The sequence below is a fragment of the Acomys russatus genome, chromosome 8 (assembly GCF_903995435.1).
Source record: "Acomys russatus chromosome 8, mAcoRus1.1, whole genome shotgun sequence".
Lineage (NCBI taxonomy): Eukaryota > Metazoa > Chordata > Mammalia > Rodentia > Muridae > Acomys > Acomys russatus.
In genome coordinates, this window is record NC_067144.1 from 43,761,639 (window position 1) to 43,782,928 (window position 21,290).

A 21,290-nucleotide genomic window follows, 5' to 3' on the forward strand; every position below is an offset into this window, starting at 1 on the left:
TCAATGGATTGTGGGTTATCAGTAAGCAAATGAATAAAAGGGCTTAATAAAAGAACTTCCATGTGAAGAATACAGAATCTATTAGACGAAGCAACATAATCGTTAAGCATATTCTGAGCATTAATAATCACTGCACTTTCCTCTCACATTTGCAAATATATTTTCAGAAAATATATAAAGTATCACAACATCAGGAAGCACACCTAAAACTTAAAAAAAACAATAAGCAGAAAATCTAAGTACACTAGAAGTCATTTTTCATGAATTAGTGTAAAAAAGTAAAGCTTTTTTGTTTTGTTGTTTTTTTAAGACAGGGTTTCTCTGTATAGCCTTGGTTGACCTGGACTTGCTCTGTAGACCAGGCTAGCCTCAAACTCACAGAGATCTGCCTCCCTCTGCCTCCCTGAGTTTTGGGAATATAGGCGTTCACCACTATGTCTGGTTCATTTTATTTTTTATAACCAGTTTGCTTGCTTCTCCTTTATTCCCGAAAATTAAATAGAACTCATGCTGATTATTTATGTAAGCACAGTTATTAGTAACAGATGAGCAAATACTAGACATTTGGTAAACAGCTACCCAGTCACCTTTATGAATCAAAGTCAGGCATAATCTAAGTTGGTTTCATATGGTTGTGATGCTCATGCTATTCACAGGTGAGAGATATATTAAGAGACAATCTGGAATAGCACGATAAAACAGAAAGATAATGCAAGTCTTAAAAATTATCTGAGAGAGAGAGAGAGAGAGAGAGAGAGAGAGAGAGAGAGAGAGAGAATGTATCACTTAACTTGGTAATGCAAGATTATCATTTCAACATGCAGTGGTCTTCAAAGAGACTGTCATTACCTTCACTACAAAACCTTCCCAAGTCCCTACATCTCTTCACTGGCAGCACCTCAGCGCAGGTAGTACAGATCAAAGTGCTGCTAATAAACACAACCCACCCGACTTGTAAGGCTGTATCTTAACTATGTTTTAGTACTAAAAATCCTCTTGCACTTACTTAGAAATCAACACATCTTTCCTCTCTGAACTGTCTGCTCTTTCAACAAGCCTCAAAGACTGCGCTGCTGTTACTATGAAAAAAAAGTCAACACTAAAAATAATGAATTTAGCCGGGCGTGGTGGCGCACGCCTTTAATCCCAGCACTCGGGAGGAGGAGGAGGCAGGTGGATCGCTGTGAGTTCGAGGCCAGCCTGGTCTACAAAGTGAGTCCAGGGTGGCCAAGGCTACACAGAGAAACCCTGTCTCGAAAAAAACAAAATAAATAAATAAATAAATAAATAAATAAATGAAAATAATGAATTTAAAACATCTGATTGTGCTCATGCTCTAATGCTGTCCTAAAACCCCGCTCTTTGAAAGCAAGCGCAGGAAAGTATGAATGGGCACATGTTCCTATTTCCAGGCCTGAGTAGAGCTACGAAAGCAGCCACAGCATGGTTAAGGTCCTAGCGCACACAGTGCGGAACACACCTTCAGTTCTTAGAGGTGACTCTATCCCTCACACTTAAAACGGTCCAACCCAGAGTAGATAAGCTGAAAAGAATTCCAAGTTTTGTTTAAAGCAAATTTCTTTTCCAAATACAGACGTGTGTTTTTCTATAAATGCGTATAGTGGTGTTTTTCGGGTGCATTCTTTAAAGAACTGTTCATCATTATGACATATATTTATCTGTGAAGTGTGGGGGGGAAAAACACTTTGGCTAGATTTTGTCTATGCTCTAATTCCAAAGCATAAGTATCAATAGTTATAAAGAGAAACACTCCATAGTTTGGGCTTCTGGAGTTCAGTGGCATCAGTTTCACTGACTCCATCCTAACACGGTGCCTGGTACATGTTAACTTTCTTGGCAGTATTTATTGAATGAACAGCCCAGTAACATGCATCGCACATTAACACATGTACTAATTCATAAGAAGCAAAAGATTTTTCAATTTGATTATACTATCGTGTACATGAAAACTGCAGCTGAGTTACAGCTAGGAAAACACTACCCTTCACACACTCTAATTGAATCCAACACTTCTTAGGCACAGATATTATCATGCTCATTTAATAAATAAGGAAGGTGAGCCAAATGTGATTGAATCACATAATTACTAAGGAGTGGAGCCAAACAGCCAAACAAAACGGAGTGCAGTCATGTTTTCAGATGTGTACAGATGAGATGGAAAGACCTACAACGGGATGGATGTGTTTATTAGGAAAACTGTACTTCATACCACTCTTTTAAAACTTTTCCATTACAAAAGGCTTTGAAGAAAACTACAATGGGTAATTGTCTCCCTTCCTCCCTCTTCACACAGGGCACACTCACAATGCATCTTTCTAAGAAACGTAAAACAATTTGAAATACATGTACACATGCCGTGGATTAAAACTTGGTCAAGCAGACAAGAGGGGCTACACTTCCAAGCTCTCTCTCCAGGGACGGTCCCATGGGAAAGGACAGTATGCCCCCCGCAATCACCCACCCCCATCCCACCCCACCCGAGACCTAGCCGACTCCTCCCACGCCTAGGGAAGAGGCGGCGCCCGGCCAGGGCCAGGGGCGCGGTCGTCCCCATCCCTGAGGGCAGTGGGCCCCGCGCCCCAGCCTACCTGACAGGCTCCCGCCACCGCTTGAACAAGTTGCAGCAGTTGGCCATCAGACTGAACATCCCAGGTCTCTCCTCCCGCCACCACCCATCCGAGCCTTGGGCGGGGAAGGGCCCCGAGCTCCCCGGCCCGGCTCAGGTGTCCCACGTCCTGTCCCCAGGCTCCCCTAGGGTGGACTGGCCAGGAGGGCAGGCCGGGAGGGCGGTGACCCGGACAGATCGCAGGGTCCGGCCCCTAACCGCGTCCGCCCGCCGCCCCGGGACAGTGTGAGCACAAGCTCGGGGGACACAGGAGTGGCGTTGGTGGGACTCCAGAGAAAACCCCCGCGTCGACGTGCTGACGTTCCCGAAGCTCGGAAGGCCCGCCCACGGATCCGCCTACAACACGCTTCTCCAATCAGAGACTGAAGACCTACGTCCGGGGCTTCTGAGCGGCTGAGGACGCCTTGCTCCCCGCCCCCTGTCAAAGGGTGGGAAAAGGAAGTAGGCGTGGTCTAGAGGGGAAAGGCGGAGCTCCGGGAAGAGGGCTTTGGTAACTAGGCAACCGGAGCGTCCATAGATAAATCCATGGTTCCTGGGGAGATCACACACAAGCTCTATCTATTCCCAATCAAAATGCATTGCTTGCCAGCCTTGCTGGTTCCCCTTCGTCTCCAGTAACTCAGATGAGATCTAACTATCCCTGATGGTCTGTGTGACATTTGTTTTGCTTTGTTCTGTTTTGTTATGCAGTAGGGATGGTGATCCTCTGGGGCTCAGGCCAACTTTAGCTGAAGAATTCAGGAACTATACACTGAGGCAATTATAAATTAAAGACAAACAGGGAAAACTCGTTTCCTAAGTTGCCTGAACAATTCAAATGGGAATGCGGTTTTAATCTGATGTCTATCTCTGTTATGTAAAAAAAAAAGGGGGGGTAATTATAAAGGTGTTACGATTTAAAAAATATGTGCCTGTGGAAGAATGCGCAAACAGAAAAGGAACGAGATGAAAATATTGTGCACTTGCCACTCAAAGACAAGCAGTGATGATATTCTAATGTATGTTGTCCTGGGACTTTTAGCTACATAAAATCATTACCATTTGATTTTTGAACTTTGGGACTGTGAATATTCTGGCTCTTTTGCTTTTGCAATGTTTTGGGTTTTTTTTTTTTTTTTTTTTTTTTTTTTTTTTTTTTGGTTTTTCGAGACAGGGTTTCTCTGTGTAGCTTTGGCCATCCTGGACTCACTTTGTAGACCAGGCTGGCCTCGGATCCGCCTGCCTCTGCCTCCCGAGTGCTGGGATTAAAGGCGTGCACCACCACGCCAGGCTTATGCCAGAGTTTCTATCCCATTAAACCATGCCAAACAAAAATTTAGATGAAACTCATGTCTTCCTAATTATTCTCTCTTATCTTTCTCTGTCTCTTCCCTCCTTTGTTCCCTCGGTCTCTTTCCCTCCACTCTTTGTAGTTTTTTTTTTTTTTCTTTCTTTCTTTTAAGTACAAATAAAGCATGCCCACAAGCCATGTGTTCGCTTTCTTTGCTATGCAGCCTGGCATTGGAACTGATGATCAGCTGGGCTGCTCTTTCTTTTTCTTTTTGTCTTTTTTGTTGTTGTTGTTTTCCTTTTTAAGATTTATTTATTATTTATACAGTATTCTGCTCCCAAGTGTACTTACACACCAGAAGAGGGCACCAGATCTCATTGTAAAGGGTTGTGAGTCACCATGTGGTTGCTAAAATTGAACCCAGGGTCTTTGGAAGAACAGATGGTGCTCCTTTTTTTTTTTTTTTTTTAACACCAGACAGTGCTCTTGTAACCTCTGAGCCATCTCTCCATCCCCCTGTGCTGCTGTTTCAATAATAGTTTGAATTCTTCAAAAAAAAAAAAAAATGTTGAGTAATCTCAACACAGTACAGTTTGTTGCACATCAGCACTTCCTGCTTTTTGGTGTTGTGGACTGGAAAGTTCAACAAGATGCTGGAAGCCGGGTAATGGTGGCACATGCCTTTAATCCCAGCACTTGGGAGGCAGAGGCAGGCAGATCACTGTGAGTTCAAGGCCAGCCTGGTCTACAAAGCAAGTCCAGGACAGCCAAGGCTACACAGAGAAACTCTGACTTGGAAAAAACAAAACAAAACATTATGCTAAAGGACCTCTACCTGGGAAGTCCTGCAGACTCTGATAGCCTGTGACCAAGAAATAAAACCCTGCAGATTGGTGGATATTTTATCAAAATGAATGAACAAAATAATCCTGCTGCTATCATACCAAACAAGACTCAGGCTGGGTGTGGTGACACATTCCCTTAATCGTAGCACCCTGGACACAGAGGCAGGCTGATCTCTGTGCATACAAGGTTAGCCCTGTCTGTGTGGAGTTCCAGGGCATCCAGAGCACCATAGTGAGACCCAATCGATAAAAAACACAACAAAAAATATCTAGTAGTCAGGCTATGGTTCAGTGATAAAGCATTTCCCTACCATGGGTACGGTACATAGTTTAATCTTTAGCACTGCAAACAAGCAAGCAAGGAAAAACACAACCAAAAAGCAAGAGTTACTTCATGATCCCCCTTGATCCTACCATAAATATTTCCATGAAACTGGGAGAGACATTGATTTTAAATCTCACCCCTGGAGAGGTAGGTGTGGGAACACTCCTTCCCTTGTCCCAGGCCTGCCCTTCCTGAGCCACCCACCTTTGCCCTCACCAGATAGCCAGGTTAAACTTTCCAATTCCTTATAAGGGCATGTCCAGCGAGCATCTGGCATTCCTTTTCATGCAAAGAAGGCCTTCCCAGCATCTTGGCCCTGGCCAATATGGAACACTCACCCCCAAATATCAATATTGAATTAAAAGTGCAGTGAACTTAGGAAATAAGTTTAAAACTGTAATATTTTATTCAGAGACTTATTCTCCAGTTTCCTTATTGAGTATTTCAGATATTATTTCAAGTTTGACATTAGAGTGAAGGAGGCAGGCAGTTGGTCCACATTTTCTCTGACACTACAGTGTATTTCCGAAGCTAAACAGGCAATCCCCTGCAAGCAAAGAAAGTGAAGGTTTCTTTTTCTCTTTCCATTTCTTGAAATGCCTCTGTTTCTTTAACATTCCCTTCTTGGGCCCGCTCTGCTGTTGTCTGTATTGGAGATGACATACTATGAAACACTGCTCATTTTCAATTTAGGAACTTTTCCCCTCTTGAGAAATTTTGAGATACTGAAGTTGAAAATATCCTTTAAAATTGTCCTCACATAATGAAGAGATTCCCAAATGCAGCTTTTCATTGAAGACTGCTGTCTTAGGTACATTTACATACTAAATATTAAATATGGTGCTTAAAGTTTGTTTTGTTTAATTTAACCCAAGTAGTTCTAACGGATTAGATTTATATTGATATTTGGACCACCTGTGTATGAGAATAAAGTGCCAAATACTTTCAGCTGGTGTAGTCAGAGGATCAAAAAAGAAAGAATTTTTTTAAAGCGAGGGGTCACAAACATACTAGATAATTCTTTTTTTTGTTTTGTTTTGTTTGGTTTTGTTTGAGATAGGGTTTCTCTGTTTAACAGCCCTGGCTGTCCTGGACTCACTTTGTAGACAAGACTGGCCTTGAACTCACAGAGATCTGTCTGCCTCTGCCTCCTGAGTGCTGGGATTAAAGTCATGTACCACCATGCTGGGGAAGTCCTGATTTTTTTTTACCTCTAACACCACCACAGGCCAGTGACAAAGCCTTTCACACAGGAACATTTGAGATACAACTAAGATTGGAACTTTAGGGGCTGGAGAGATGGCTCAGCGGTTGAACGTTGCTTTTCCAGAGGATCTGGTTTGGTTCCTACTACCCACATGGGGGCTCAAAAGCCATCTGTACCTCCAGTTCCAGAGGACACGATGCTCTCTGCTGGCTTCTGCAGGCACATGGTGCATGTGCGCAGGCAAAACTCATACACATTAAAATAAATAACTACTTTTAAGAAGTAATTTTTTGTGGTTTTTTGAGACAGGGTTTCTCTGTGTAGCCTTGGCTGTCCTAGACTCAATTTCTAGACAAGGCTGACCTAAAACTCACAGAGATTCACCTGCTTCTGCCTCCCGAGTGCTAGGATTAAAGGGTTGCTCTACCACACCTGGCAAAGAAATAATTTTTTAAAGAAGATCCAAGCTACACCAGAAATTTACACTCATAAAGGAAGTTTTGATTAATACAATTTCTGTAATACCAGAAAGAGCAAGTCCAAGAGGCAGATTTGTCTCGAAAAACCAAAAAAAAAAAAAAAGTATAAAAAAAAAAAAAAAAGAAAACAAAACAAAACTAGATCTGGAAATAATATTTAGAATATGATTCTGCTTAGTATGTTTCATTCACACACATAGAAAAATCAACCGATGTTTTATTTGGGGGAAAAAAAGAGCAATAATATATGTGCACTGAGTACTAGCATTTGACATGGATTTATCACGTCATAAAGCATCTAAAGAAAGTCTCACATCAACACATGAAACCTGTTACCTCTCTCTCTCTCTCTCTCTCTCTCTCTCTCTCTCTCTCTCTCTCTCTCTCTCCTCTCTCTCTCTCTCTCTCTCTCTCTCTCTCTCGTAGCCTTGGCTATTTGTAGAGCAGGCTGGCCTCAAACTCACAGTGATCGGCCTGCCTCTGCCTCCCAAGTGCTAGGATTAAAGGTGTGTGCCACCGCGCCAGGCTCGAAACCTGTTATCTTTCTGCTACAGCTGTATGACTAGGGCTTAAAAAGGTAAGGTCTTTCCAAAAGTTATACAACAGTGGTAAGGCCAAGTACTGTGCTTTGAACCCAGGAAGTTTAGTTTGCGGTATCAGCCTAAAGCCTGATCCCAGGTATATGCCTGACAAAAAATGAGTGATAATACTTAACACTTAACATCAAAACAAGCTGTTTGGAGAAAACACACTGTCGGTAATCAAACCATTCCAGTTCTTTTCCTCCCATTATTTCTATTCTGAACAGTCTTCTTCCTAAAGTCCACATTGCCTTTTGTTCAAGTTGACGTCTTGACATTATCCATCCTGCCTAGCACAGTCTCTGCACAAGGAGAGTGGGGGAAAGGAGAGAGAAAGGAGAAGAAAGAATGGGCAAGGGAGAGAAAAAGGAAAGGAAGAGAGGAGGAAGATAAAGAATGGGAGAGAGGAGAGAGGGAAAGAAGGTAGGAAAGTGAGGGAGAGAGAAGAGTGGGAGAGGAAGGGAGGGAGGAATTGTTCTTTACCCTTTGAAAACTTCACTTTCTAAAGAAAGAACTAATAGCAGGAGTGGGGACCATGACAAAGGAACACTGATAAGCTTTCCTAGGCCTCGGACCTCTCTCCCGGAGCGCTCACGCCTCCCACCCACCCTCACCGGCCCCCCCCCCCCCCAGCTGAGAAAAGCTTCCAGGAAATGTTCCCAGTCATCGCTTCCCCTCCCGGGCTGGGGGCTGGGAGCGGGCGGTCCCCTCCGCCCAGGGCTGCTCCGCCCGCGCTCGGGCTGGGCCGCGGCAGTGCTGGGAGAGCTGAGTCTAGGCTCGCAGCTCCCCTTGGCAGAGCGTCCGCTCCGTCCCCGCTGCGCCTGCTGTCACCTCCCGCCGCCTGCTCAGCAATGAGGGTCCTGAGCGCGCGCTGTCGGGTGCTACTGGCCTGCCTCGCCCTGGTGCTGCCAGTCTCAGAGACAAACTGTAAGTAATCCATCCCGCCTGGCTTCTCCCTTCTCTACGTGCTCAGGCTGCTTGTTGCCTCCTAAGTTTCCAGTAAGTCCCCCCAGCGGCTCAGAGAGTGCTGGCAGCCTGGGTCTAGGGGCGGTGTAAAGGTGGGACAAGATCAATGCTTGCCTTGCTTTGAGAATCATTGTCCACAGGACAGATGCAAGAAACTGAGTGGGGAATTGGGTGAGTGTAGCCCTAAACATTGCTAGAAAAGCCAAGTTAACTCTTGGTGCCCTCCTTTTTAAAAAAGAATGCCCTAGTCTGCACACTCTCCTGTAGCTAACCTTCCTTTTGCAATTTCTGGACTTTGAACTTGATTGGTTTGTCCCACATTGACACACTGTTTGAGGATTACTGAGGTTTTACCTATCAGTCTCTAACCTTGGCATAAGAAATGGCTGTTGGAACTTATTTTGTACCAAGGATCATTTTAGACAGAGGATTTCGACTGCTATGGATTCGAGTTGTGGCACGAATTCTGAGCACCTGATTTTTGTGTTTCTTGATCTTTCCTCTTCCACCGTCAGATTCCAGGCAGAATATCGAGTTTTCTCTTAGAAACTAATAACAACAAGGCTTTATAGTACAGCCAGGATGTGGTGGCACAAGCATTTAATCCCAGCACCTGGGAGGTAGAGGCAGGCAGATCTCTGAGTTCGAGGCCCTCCTGGTCTACAAAGAGAGCCCAGGACAGTCAAGGCTACACAGAGAAACCCTGTCTTCAAAAACAAAAAACAAAGGAAAAAAAAAGGCTTTAGTACATTTTAAGTGTCAATTAAATTGTTTTCAAAAGCTGAAATCTGTTCATAATTAACAGTGCTTTCTTTTGCTCTGTTGGAGTCTCAGGAACTGGTGTGGGTGAAATAACTGGATCACATAACAAATATTATTTAGGCTACCAAGAGCACCAAAGGAACTTTTCAAAGATGGCAGTTAAGTGATAGTATGTTAGAATCCTGCTTTCATTCTTTAGTAAGGAGGAAGGACAGGTATTTAAAAAAATTAGAACTATCTTACAGTCCAGAATGTGACTCCCTCATTTTGTACTGACGATAAACAAGTTACAGTTACAAAATTTCAACAATCCAATCCTTATGACAAAGCTGCATGGGACTGTATGCCTGTCTTGTTATTTGGGACGCTCAAATATTTTCAGATAGCAGCAGAGCAGTGGTGGCACACCATAACATTTGCTAGGCAGAGGCAAGCAGATCTCTGAATTAATTCAAGGCCAGCTTGTGGAACACAGTGAGTTCCAGGACAGCCAGAGGCTACACAGAGAAATCGTGTCTTAAAACAAAACAAGACAAAACAAAACAAAACAAACAGAAACAAAAAACCTGGTGTTTGGGAAAAGAGCAAAAGACAACAGTGGTTGGCTGGCTGGCTGGCTGGCAGCACAGAAAATAGACAAGTTCAATCTACAAGGACATCACAGAAAAAATATCTGGCCTTATGATGGCTATGGTCTTTCTGGTTGTTACCTAGATTAAAAATCATCTCTGGTTTGAGCTGTTTCTCCTGCCTAAGATGTTGATTTTGGGATTTGGGGTCTCCTTTGTCACGGGGTTTCATTGTGGTCCAAAGAATTTAACCCAGCCAGGCGTGGTGGTGCATGCCTTTAATCCCAGCATTTGGGAGGCAGAGGCAGGCAGATCACTGTGAGTTCAAAGCCAGCCTGGCCTACAAAGTCTAGGATAGCCATGGCTACACAGAGAAACCCTATCTCAAAAAACAACAACAAAAACAAACAAACAAACAAAAAAAGAATTGAACCCAGGTCTTTGTGCATGTAAGGCGAGTGAGCTACACCCCCAAACCCCCGGCTGCAGAAGACTTGAGATTTGAGATAGAGTTAGAATTTTAAACCCCTGTGGGGTATAGTCCTAGAAATATTGCTATAATAAAGGAAACTGTTACAGAGAACAGTTATTTTTGAGGGGGTACTTAAAACAAACAAACAAACAAACACCAACAGAAACCAGAGTCCTGGTCTGTGGTTCTGTTTTGCTTTTTTTGGATTTTTGGTTTTCTGAGTCAGGACTTCCTTGTGTAGCCCTGGCTGTCCTGGACTCACTTTGTAGACCAGGCTGGCCTAGAACTCACAGAGATCCCCCCAGCCTCTGCCTCCCAACTTACCTTTAGCCTGAAGTAACCTTCTGCCTTGACTTTCGAAGTGATGAAGTGATGGGATTATGTGCTTGGGCCACCACGCCTAACTTTAAAGCTCTTCATTTTAACAATAAAGCAAGTATTCAGTTACCAACTCACTTAAAAACCATACACACAAAAAAATGAGAAATACTCTCTCTCACACACACACATAAGCTTGTATTTAAAATTTGTGTTGTGTACTTACTTTGCTCATCACTCCAGAGAGCGTGTGGTAAGAGGGGAAATGGGAAGAGGAGGATATCTATTTTGGGTAGGCTAATTTGGCCTTATCTAGACTTCCTTCTTGGGTGGACGCAGTCTGCTCCGTGCGCTACTGAGCCCTTTATTCTACATGCTGTGGCCCTTGGCTCTGTCCTTTGCTAATTCTCTCCTTTGCCATGAATTTACCCTTACCTTTCCTTAAATTTTTTTCACTTCAAAATCCATACTGCTACACTAATGGACTGATTTTGGCAAGGTTAGTTGGCATTTGGGGCTTGTGCTGTAAGAGTTAGTTTCTGATAGAGCAACGACGATCATAAAATCTATGGTATGCATGCGTATTCCTTTTTTTTTTTTTTTTGAAGATTTATTTCGTTTTTAGTCTACTGAGTGCTCTATCTTCATACACACCTGCATGCCAGAAGAGGGAATCAGATCCTGCTATAGATGCCTGTGAGCCAAGATGGGAGAGCTGAGAATTGAACTCAGGACCTCTGGAAGAAGAGCCAGTGCTCTTAACTGCCATCTTCCCCCCCTCCCTTTCTTTGAGGCAGGGCTATCCTGGACTCACTGGCTGGCCTCGAACTCACAGAAACCTGCTTGCCTCTGCCTCTCTGAGTGCTGGGATTAAAGACATGCCACAACATTCCTGGCTCCATGGTATATTCTTCTAACACAAACTCTTTGACAGTGAGTATAGGAATGTTCTTCACGTGTACGTTTTCTGTCTACTAAGTTTCATATCTTCTTTGTATCTTGAGCGTACTATTTAAATGTGTAAGCTTTCAAAATAACATGAGAAGCCTATTTATTTACATTAAATATTAAATGCACTATGAGATAGACATAAGCTTTGAGGCCCAGGATCAGAATGGTGTACTTCAGATCTTTAATGTATTGATATATACATATGTCATACATACATATCATATTTGTATGCCAGTATGTTTAATATTCTTTACTTAAAAGTAACAATAATGAATTTTTGCACACTAAAGGAAGAAGGAAGGAATGTTTTAGGTTTAGTCATTATGACAAAGCATATGAGAAAATCAACTAAAAGAAGAGGAAGTGTTTATTTTGAATTATATTTGTTGAGGTTGCCATTCATGGGCACCATTAAGGCAGAAGAATGTAGCAATAAATGTAGCATCAAGGAACAAAAAAGAAAGCTCCTTTTTAAGACGCAGTCTCTCTTCCCCAACCTATGAAGCTGTGAATTCACAGCCTTGGGCAAATGTTTTCATGACCTAACGACTTCCCAAAGGGCCACTTCAGATCACTGCTTCCATAGGGCTTAAGTGGTCAATGCATGAGTTTTTATAGGACACTTAACATCTGAAATATAACCATGGCCCTGGGCCCCAAAGACTCATGCCCATCACATAATGCAGAATGCATCGGAAAATGCTAGCCTATCTTTACGTGTCTTTGTGTCTTACACTTCCATCAGTGGTCAAAAGCCAAAGTTGTTTTTCTTTTTTCTTTCTTTCTTTCTGTGTGTGTTTTGAGACAGGGTTTCTCTGTGTAGCCTTGGCTGTCCTAGACTCACTTTGTAGACCATGCTGATCCCGAACTCTCATTGATTGCCTGCCTCTGCCTCCAGAGTGCTGGGATTAAAGGTGTGCATTACCACTCCTGGCCAAAAGCCAAAGTTTTAAAGTTGTTCCAGAAGCTCAAATACTTAGATATTTGAAACTCAAGAAAAACAAGTTACATACATCCAATGTGCAAATCTGTGTGGGAAGTGCTGCTATTCCAAATGAGCTGGAGAGATGGCTCAGACGTTAAGAGCACTGACTGTTCATCCAGAGATTCTGAGTTCAATTCCCAGCAACCACACCACCATCTACAAAGTGATCTGAGATCCTCTTCTGGAGTGCAGGTGTACACACAGGCATAACACTATATACGTGAGAGAGAGAGAGAGAGAGAGAGAGAGAGAGAGAGAGAGAGAGAGAGAGAGAGAGAGAGAGAATTGTAAAACAGCGAGGCAGAATCTATTTGAAAGTTCAAGGGTAAACAATGAATTTGATAGTTCCATGTTGGCCATCGGAGGCTCATGATGCTACGCTGTGAGCCCTCATGGCTCTACTGACTTCAGACCTTATGGTCATTCTCTTGGGCAGGCTGTGCTTACGATCTGCTGCTCTCTATGGTGAGTGTGATATGTCACTGGCATCTCTGATGGCCTGATGTCACCAGTGTTCTTTGGCTTCACTTTCACAGCTTCAGGACCTTCAGAGTCTGCTTATAAAAGCATTAACCATGCTACAAAGTGCCCACCCTTTTAGATTTTCCTTTGGCATCTCAACAGGACATTTGCATTCCATACCCACAAGAATGGTACCACATGGATGTCCTCAAGTTCTGTTAATGGCAAGATCAGTAGCCACCTCCCTACCCTGCACCATGGCTACAGTAGGTTGTTCAGTGATTTCACTGCTAAACAGGTGACACATTGAGGAAATAATGTCTGAACTATGGACCCAGGGACTCACTTCTTTAATGAAAGCTTTGGGGGATTAAATCTTCAACACTTGAGTTTTTCTGGTACACTTTTTTTTTTTTTTTTTTTTTTTCTGGTACACTTAAGGGCTAAACCATAACAAGGAAGAAATCAGAGAGGGTTGGAAACGTTACATCTGTTGATCAGAAGGCTACAGGATGGTGTATGATCAGCCATGCATAGGGAAAGCCAAGACATGAGCATTTGGGTGACCTCTATGTCAGAACTCATGGGACACCATTTTAGGGACAGCCTTAGGATGACTAAGCCCATCTGCCTTCTAGTCCTATGTGAGGACTGAAGTCTCATGACTTATCATCATATCAAGTCATATAAACTTGAGGCACCTTTGTGGCAATCCTGGAGACTCATGCAGGGATTTGTTATTACATTTTTACTTTGTTTTCATACCACTAGATTTTGCTCATACAGAATTTTGGAGACTTAGAAGGAATGCATTCGCAAGAGAACGTACTGTCCTTCCTACCTTGACAAAAGCTAGGAATAACGTAAAGCCACTTGATGTTCATGTGATGATAATTTGATCATCTGCTAAAATCCTATGTCAACATCAGTAAATATTCATGGGAGCTGAGAGGTAGGACTTCAGTAGTCACTAAACGTCACCATGTCACCACTGCTTTTCTCTCTCCTTATTCTTGGCCTGAATCTTTTAGCTATAGCAACACAGCAATATCTAGTAAGGACTACTGATGCGAAGATGCGAACAGTATGTCAACTTTTTTTTTGTCATTTAATTACCGTTTTATTGCAAGTCAATTACAAGGAGCTAGACATTTTAATTTTGTGATGTTACAGAGATTAGCCAATAGGGTGTTTCACAAACTGAAAGACCTTGGTAATGAAAGAGATCAGAGACATTTTAGAATCTTCTAAGGATTCAGTGTCAGTTCAATCAAAACAAGAAAGAAAAGCAGCAGATTAGAGGCTGAATAGACCTGTCTGAACACACCCTTTAAAGTTCCCCCCAGGCGGTTCCTGTACTTTCTGCATATGTAAAGCACAGTATTTATGTTAGCCAGGAGTCTCTGGGATGCTCCTATTTGTCAGCAAGATCTCCACTGCACAAGCTTTGTCATGGAACACGTGATTTTGTTCTTGTCTTTTCTTTCTTTTTTTAAATTGAAAATAAATTCCTCTCTCATTAAATATGCCTCCACCACAGACCACAGTTTCCACTCCCTCTACTCCTCCTAGTTCCCCTACCTTTCCTGTTCCTCACATCTACTCTTCCTCTGTTTCCCCTCAGAGAAGAGCAGGCCTCCAAGAGACAACAAACATGACAAAACAAGATACAACATAGCACGGCAAACGCTCTCATAAGGAGATTGATGAGGCAACCCAACAGGAGGGAAAAGGTTCCAAGAGCAGGCAAAAGAGTCAGAGACACACCCGCTCCCCCTGTGGAGATTCCAGCAAGAATACCAAGCCAACAACCATAACATATATGCAGAGAACCTGGGGCAAACCTGTGCTTGCCACTTCAGGCTCTGGGAGTTCACGTGAGCTTATGTGAGCACTGCTTACTTGATTTAATGGGTCATGTTCTCCTTGTGTCCTCGAGCTCTGAGGGGAGGTACCTGAGAGACCCCCACATAATATCTGGCTGTGGGTCTCTGCATCTCCGCCCATCTGCTGCTGGAGGAAGCACCATCTTCCTTTTTGTTGATGCAAAAAGTTTATCACCTTTAACACACAGAAAGATACACGTTTAAATTTTCCTTCGTTCTTTGAAAATTTAAAACTATGTTTTAAAAAATGGTTTTTATTAGGTCCAGGTGTGGTGGCACACTCCTGTAGTCCCAGCACACAGGAATCAAGGCAGGCAGATCTTTTGAGTTTGAGGCCAGACTGGTCTACATATATAGCAAGTTCCAGGACAATTGGGGCTACGTAAAGGGACCCTGTCTTAGAAAACAAACAAAAATTGCTTTATTAGTTCTTTGAGAATTTATTTATTTATTTTTGGTTTTTCAAGACAGGGTCTCTCTGTGTAGCCTTAGATCTCCTGGACTCACTTTGTAGACCAGGCTGGCCTTGAATTCACAGCAATCAGCCTGCCTCTACCTCCTTAGTGCTGTAGTAAAGGCATATGCCACCACACCCAGCAGTGGGAATTTAATACAATGAATTTTGATCATATTTACACTGCTCCAAACTCCCCCAAGATCCACTCCACCTCTTTACCCACCTAATTTTGTGTTTCTTAAAACAAAACATGAAATCAATTTTGTGCTATACACACACTTTTTGCTTTGTTTTGTTTTTCAAGAGAGGGTCACTCTGTGTAGCCTTAAGTGTCCTTGACTTGCATTGTAGACCAGGCTAGCTTCCAACTCACAGAGATCTGCCTGCCTCTGACTCCAGAGTGCTAGGATACAGGCATGCCTCACCATGCCCAGCATCACACACTCTTGTGCGTCATCCGCTGGAGAATAGTCAACCCACCAGGAGCTGCACCCTTAGAGAGAACTAACTTGCCCTTTCCCAGCAGTGTGAGTTGAGGATAAAATCCAACCCTTAGCTGATCACAGATGCACAGCTGAGAAAAAGGGATGTGGACAACTTCTGTGACAACACAAAGAAGTAGCACTCTAAACAGGAAACCATTGAAGAAAACTCTTTCGTTTCTCGAGACAGGGTTTCTCTGTGTAGCACTAGTTGTCCCTAGATGGGCTTTGTAGACCAGGCTGGCCTTGAACTCACAGCATTCCGCCTGCCTCTGCTGAGATTAAAGGTGTGTGCCACTACGCCTGGCTCTGGTGTCTTTTGTATAACTCTCTCCCATCCTGTACCATCTTGAACATGTGACCTCCAACATACTTGCAATAAAGAGAGTGATGGAGGCAGTACCTACCTTAGTAGGGAAGTAAAAAGACTCACTTTTACTTACTGTTCAAATAGTTCCAACCCAAGGAAGTACAGGGCATGTTCCATGAACTTTGTTAGCTGTTTCTGTCAGACCCATTTTTCATCTAAGTTTAAAATTAATGTTTCTTCACCTAAGAGGAGTATGAACACATATTACCTACTTAACCTTTGTCAATTTCTAATACAAAGTGTGAAACAATTAAACTATGTGTATAAAATTTGTGGGAGAGAGAATAATTAACTTTGTCTAGAACATACACACCAGACAGGGATTTAGAACTCTTACAAATCAAATAGTTGACTTTTGAGGTCTTTCTCATAATGATGACTCTGTCCTCTCTTCTTGCTCCCTCACTGGTAACAGTAATTGGGGTGGTTTATATTGGCCTGTTTGTTAATCAAAATTATGAGTCATACTTTAAAAACAACTTTTGGCACTTTCTGGAGTGTTATCTTTTAAAAATGATTTCCTCAGTTGAACATTATGTTCATCCATGTCATTTTCTGCGCTCTGGGAACCGAGGGCAGGAGGCTTGTTAGACGTCCAGAGTAGCTTGTACTGTGTTGTGTGGCTTTGTCAGATAAAAGGAGATAACAAAACCAAGCAAAATAAGAATTTCCTTTCAGCATGTATGTCTGTAAGTGCTCTTGTGGTTCAACCTTTGTTGCTGTCTGCATATACTTATCAAGTGGGCTTCTGTGTTTTAAAATTTTTTCATACCCTTGTGTGGTAGGGTTTGCCAAGGTGCCATTTTTTTTTTTAATTGGTAAGCATATTTACTTAGGGAGTACGATGTATTTTTATACATGAATACTCATGAAATGATTACCTCATGGTGATTAGTATATTTATTACTTTTAGTGCTTATCATTTCTTTGTTGTGAGGACATTCAAAATTCCCTGTTAATTATTTTTGAAAAACATCACTCGACTATTAACAACATGGAGTTCCTTTAGACCTGGCCAGCTTACTTGCTTAAACTTCTGTTTAGAAAATCCAAGGTTTAAGATGGGCATGGTGGCACATGCCTTTAATCTCAGCACTGGGAAGGCAGAGGCAGGCAGATTGCTGTGAGTTTGAGGCCAGCCTGGTCTACAAAGTGAATCTGGGATAGAGAAAGCCTGTCTCGAAAAATCAAATTAAGGAAAAGAAAATCCATGATTTATTCTTATTACTTTCTTTTAATTATTACTATTACTGTTATCATTGTTGCATTTTACTTATTTTGGGGGTGTGCATACATATGTGTGTGTGTGTCCTATGGTCCACATGTGGCGGTTAAAGGACAGTTTTGTGAAGTTGGTTCTCTCCATTCTCTATGTGGATCCTAGAGAAAGAACTCAGTTGTCAAACATGAAGCCAGCACCGTGATAGCTGAGCCTTCCTGCTACTCCCAATTGTCATCCAATTGAGAAAGTATGGAGCCTTAAAACAATAGGACACTTGTTCCATATCACGTTTCTCAGTGTTCATGCATACATTTTCAGATATTAATATATGTGGGTTGATATTAATCAAAAGAATGATACTTTATGATGCTCAGCAGTTGAAAGCAGGTACTGGTCATGTAGACAACTAGAATTTGTTTTCCAGCACCCACATAAAAAGGCTAACAACTGTGGGATGGCGGTGGCACACACCTTTAATCCCACCCAGCACTTGGGAGGCAGAGGCAGGTGGATATCTGCAGGTTTGATGCCAGCCTGGCCTACAGAGTGAGTTCCAGGACAGCCAGAGCTGTTACACAGAGATACACTGTCTTGAAAAACAAAACAAACAAACATAAAAATGGCTAACAACTGCCTGTAACTCCAGCGGCAATGTGTTTGATAGCTTTGGTCATTCACATACCCACACCTAGACATGCATGCATGCACATACCTAAACATAAAAACAAACTTTGTAAATGGCATTTGTCTTAGGTGAACTCTACCAGTTTGCACGCTGCCAACCATTTGCCTCTCTCAGTGCTACTGAGAGCCACACGCTCCCTCGTAATACTTTGGATATGAACATGTTCATTGCATTGGCTTGATTTCCCAGAAATAGAATTGCAAGCCGGATGTCTAAGTAGTATGTCTGTTTGGAAGGCTCCAGATACATATTGTGAAATATTTCCTTGGAAATCTGCTTCTGATAGTGTGATCTTCCCCTTTTACCTTGGCCAAAAAGAACATTAACTTTAAAAAAAAAACCCAAAAACAAAAAAACCTTTGTAAATGCAATAATTGAAAAATGGGAGGTGATGCCTTTTCAGGAAGCGAAGGAGTAGAATCTTAGCTTTAGCTTGACTTTAGATTTGCCCAAATTCTTTTTTTTTTTTTTTTTCTTTCCCCTAGGTTTTTCAAGATAGGCCTTTTCTGTGTAACAGCTCTGGCTGTCCTAGGCTCCCTTTGTAGACAATGCCAGCATTGAATTCACAGAGATCTACCTGCCTCTTGCCTCCCAAATGCTGGAAGTAAAGGAGTGTACCACCACGCTCAGCTCTTTGCCCGAAATTCTTAAGAAAAAATGTGAAAATATCAGAATTTTTCAATCATAATTTAGCTATGCTTGGTAATGTAATCTTTCTGTTTATCTACTTCCTGGGGAGGCTTCAGGAATTCTGATAACATTTGCATTCAACTTCTTTTTAAATTTGTTTGGGTTGTGTGCTGTCTAGGGTAAATGCCAATTGATGTTTAAGTTTATTCTTTTTCTGGTGGGTTCTTTTCTTATGAATTTTTAAGTTCTATGTATATGTTAAAACACTGAAGCCCTTTTCATTGCTTTTTAGGTTGCGTCTTGGTTTTCTTTGAACTTTATTAGATTTATTCTTTAACAATTTCATACATGTATATGAAGCATTCTGATTACTATGGTTCCTACCCCAGGATTGCCCTGTCTTATCATTTCACCTTGTCAACCTCCCCTCCTCCCTGCAAGACCTTTCCCCACATCTCTGGAATTTGTTTGGCTTTGTTTTACTGAAACAGATTATGTGTTTTGGTGAACAGACATTTTAGTGCTTATAAGCCAAATCTATGTTTACATTGTTTCCCTTTTTGATTTGGATTTGAGTTAAAAAGGACTCCCCCACTTCAAGAAAATATAAACATGGGAAAATCTTGCCAAATCCTGTGGTAAAACAGTAGAAAACCCATGATTTTATAAGTTGCATCAGTTGGCAGATGATTGAATGACAAGAGTGAACTTTTGTGGCTAGCTAGTGGGTTTAAAAGCTGGCAGCAAGATCTCAACTTCTACAGTGTGGGAGCATTTCGTGTATGTGTCTTCCCACCTTAGATACTGGTAAAAATTATTTTTAGCCCAGTGCTAACTAGGAGTGCTAAACCATGGCGGTGGCGCATACCTCTAATCTCTGATCCCAGGACTTGACGTGGGACCTTAAGACCATCTGTTTTGTTTGTTTGTTTGTTTGTAGGTTGGTTGGTTTTTGTCTTTTGAGGCTAGGTCTCACTATGTAGCTCTGGCTGGCCTGGAACTCACTATGTAGATCAGGCTCATACTCACAGAGATATGCCTTTCTCTGCTTCCTGATTGCTGTGATTAAAGGCATGTGCCACTAGTGGCCCAGATGCCTTCAGAACATCTCTACATAATAAATCTGAGGTTTGCCTGGATTGTATGAGATCTGTAAAGTACACTTTATAAACAGTTGGTAGAAGTCAACAACAGTTAGGGTTTTAAATGACATTACATGAATATTACAGATTAATTTGGGGGTATATCTTTTTAAATACTTGGCTTTTCTATTAAGAATTATTACCTAACATATTACTAAAACTCCATTATATCTCCTAAGAACATTTTATGGTGGTGCGTGTGGGGGGGGTGTGTTCTGTGTTGTGTGTATGTATTATGCGTGTTGCGTGAGTGTGTGGTGTGTGTGTTTTGTATGTTGTGTGTGTGTATTATGTGAGTGTGTTATGTGTGTTGTGTGTCAGTTATGTATGTTGTTTGTGTGTTGCATGTGTGTATTACTCTGGATTAAACTAAGGGTCACATGAGTGCTCAGCATATGTTCTACCACCAAGTCATTTCTTCAGCCCTACCATGTTTTTGTCATAGTGACCTCTTTTGTGCCTTCTGCTAACTCCTCTCAGAGTCACCCACATCACTGTGCACCCAGCTTTATGTTCTCTTTCTCAAATAAATAAATGAATAGACCCACAAAAATGAAATCAGAACAAATAAGCAAAAAACCAATAAAATGACACATGTCCACATGAAACAAAAAAGTACACACACACACCAACCAAACAATCATAGAATTCATTTTCTGTTGACCTTCTTCTCCTGTGCACAGGACCTGGCCTGGAGTGTGGCTGATATATTCAGTGACATTGCATTGGAGAAAAATGATTTTCTCTTTGCCGGCTGCTATCAATTGCAGACAGCTTCCTGGGGATAGGACCCCATGTCTCCATCTCCCTCTCTCAGTGCTGAGATACCTCCAACTGCCTTGAACTAGTACAAGCCCTGTGCTTGCTGCCGTAGCATCTCAATGTATGTGTGCCTCAGCCTAGGTGTGTCTGGAAGACACTGTTTCTTTGCGGTCCTCCATTACCTCTGTTTCTACCAAAAAATTCCCCTCCTCTTCTACACAGATCCCCAGGAGCCTTAAGGAGAGGGATTTGATGAAGATATCTCATTTAGGATTAAAATATATATATATATATATATATATATATATATATATATATATATATATATTATGTATACAATGCTCTGCCTACATGTACACCTGCAGACCAGAAGAGGGCATCAGATCCCATTATATATGGTTGTGAGCCACCATGTGGTTGTTGGGAATTGAACTCATGACCTCTGGAAGAGCAGTCAGTGCTCTTAACCGCTGAGCCATCTCTCCAGCCCTAGGATTTTTTTTTTTTTTTAAAGAAGTATTTTTCTAGCCAGGCATGGTGTCATACGCTTTTAATCCCAGCACTCTGGAGGCAGAGGCAGATAGACTGCTGTGAGTTGTAGGTCAGCCTGATCTATAAAGCGAGTCCAGGACAATCAAGGCTACACAGAGAAACCCTGTCTCTAGAAATTTTAGAATATTTTCATTAGAACTAATTGATTTTCAGTCTTCTTTGAATATTCCTGAAGATTATTCATATTATTGGCAGGACAGTTTGTGTTTGTTCATGTAAGAGTTCTCTTATTTTGTTTAAAATACAGACACAGAGCTGGAGAC

General features: G+C 42.1%; 2 protein-coding genes across 5 annotated transcripts in view; one reads left to right on the forward strand and one right to left on the reverse strand.

Annotated features, from left to right (window-relative positions):
* The window catches only part of Arl13b (ADP ribosylation factor like GTPase 13B), a 57,998-nt gene extending 55,084 nt beyond the window's left edge, over window positions 1-2,914 (reverse strand). The window contains exon 1 of the mRNA XM_051150108.1: window positions 2,610-2,914. Within this exon, the coding sequence (XP_051006065.1) occupies window positions 2,610-2,668 (59 nt within the window). The 5' untranslated portion in view covers window positions 2,669-2,914. The remainder of the gene's footprint in view (window positions 1-2,609) is intronic.
* A 5,170-nt stretch (window positions 2,915-8,084) lies between these two features.
* Pros1 (protein S) overlaps window positions 8,085-21,290 on the forward strand; it is an 85,266-nt gene continuing 72,060 nt past the window's right edge. For 3 of the 4 annotated variants that reach the window (XM_051150112.1, XM_051150109.1, XM_051150110.1), the window contains exon 1: window positions 8,086-8,281. In XM_051150112.1, the coding sequence (XP_051006069.1) occupies window positions 8,206-8,281 (76 nt within the window). In that variant the 5' untranslated portion in view covers window positions 8,086-8,205. Of the gene's footprint in view, window positions 8,282-21,290 lie in introns of all 4 variants that reach the window. The other variant, XM_051150111.1, reaches the window with a different exon arrangement.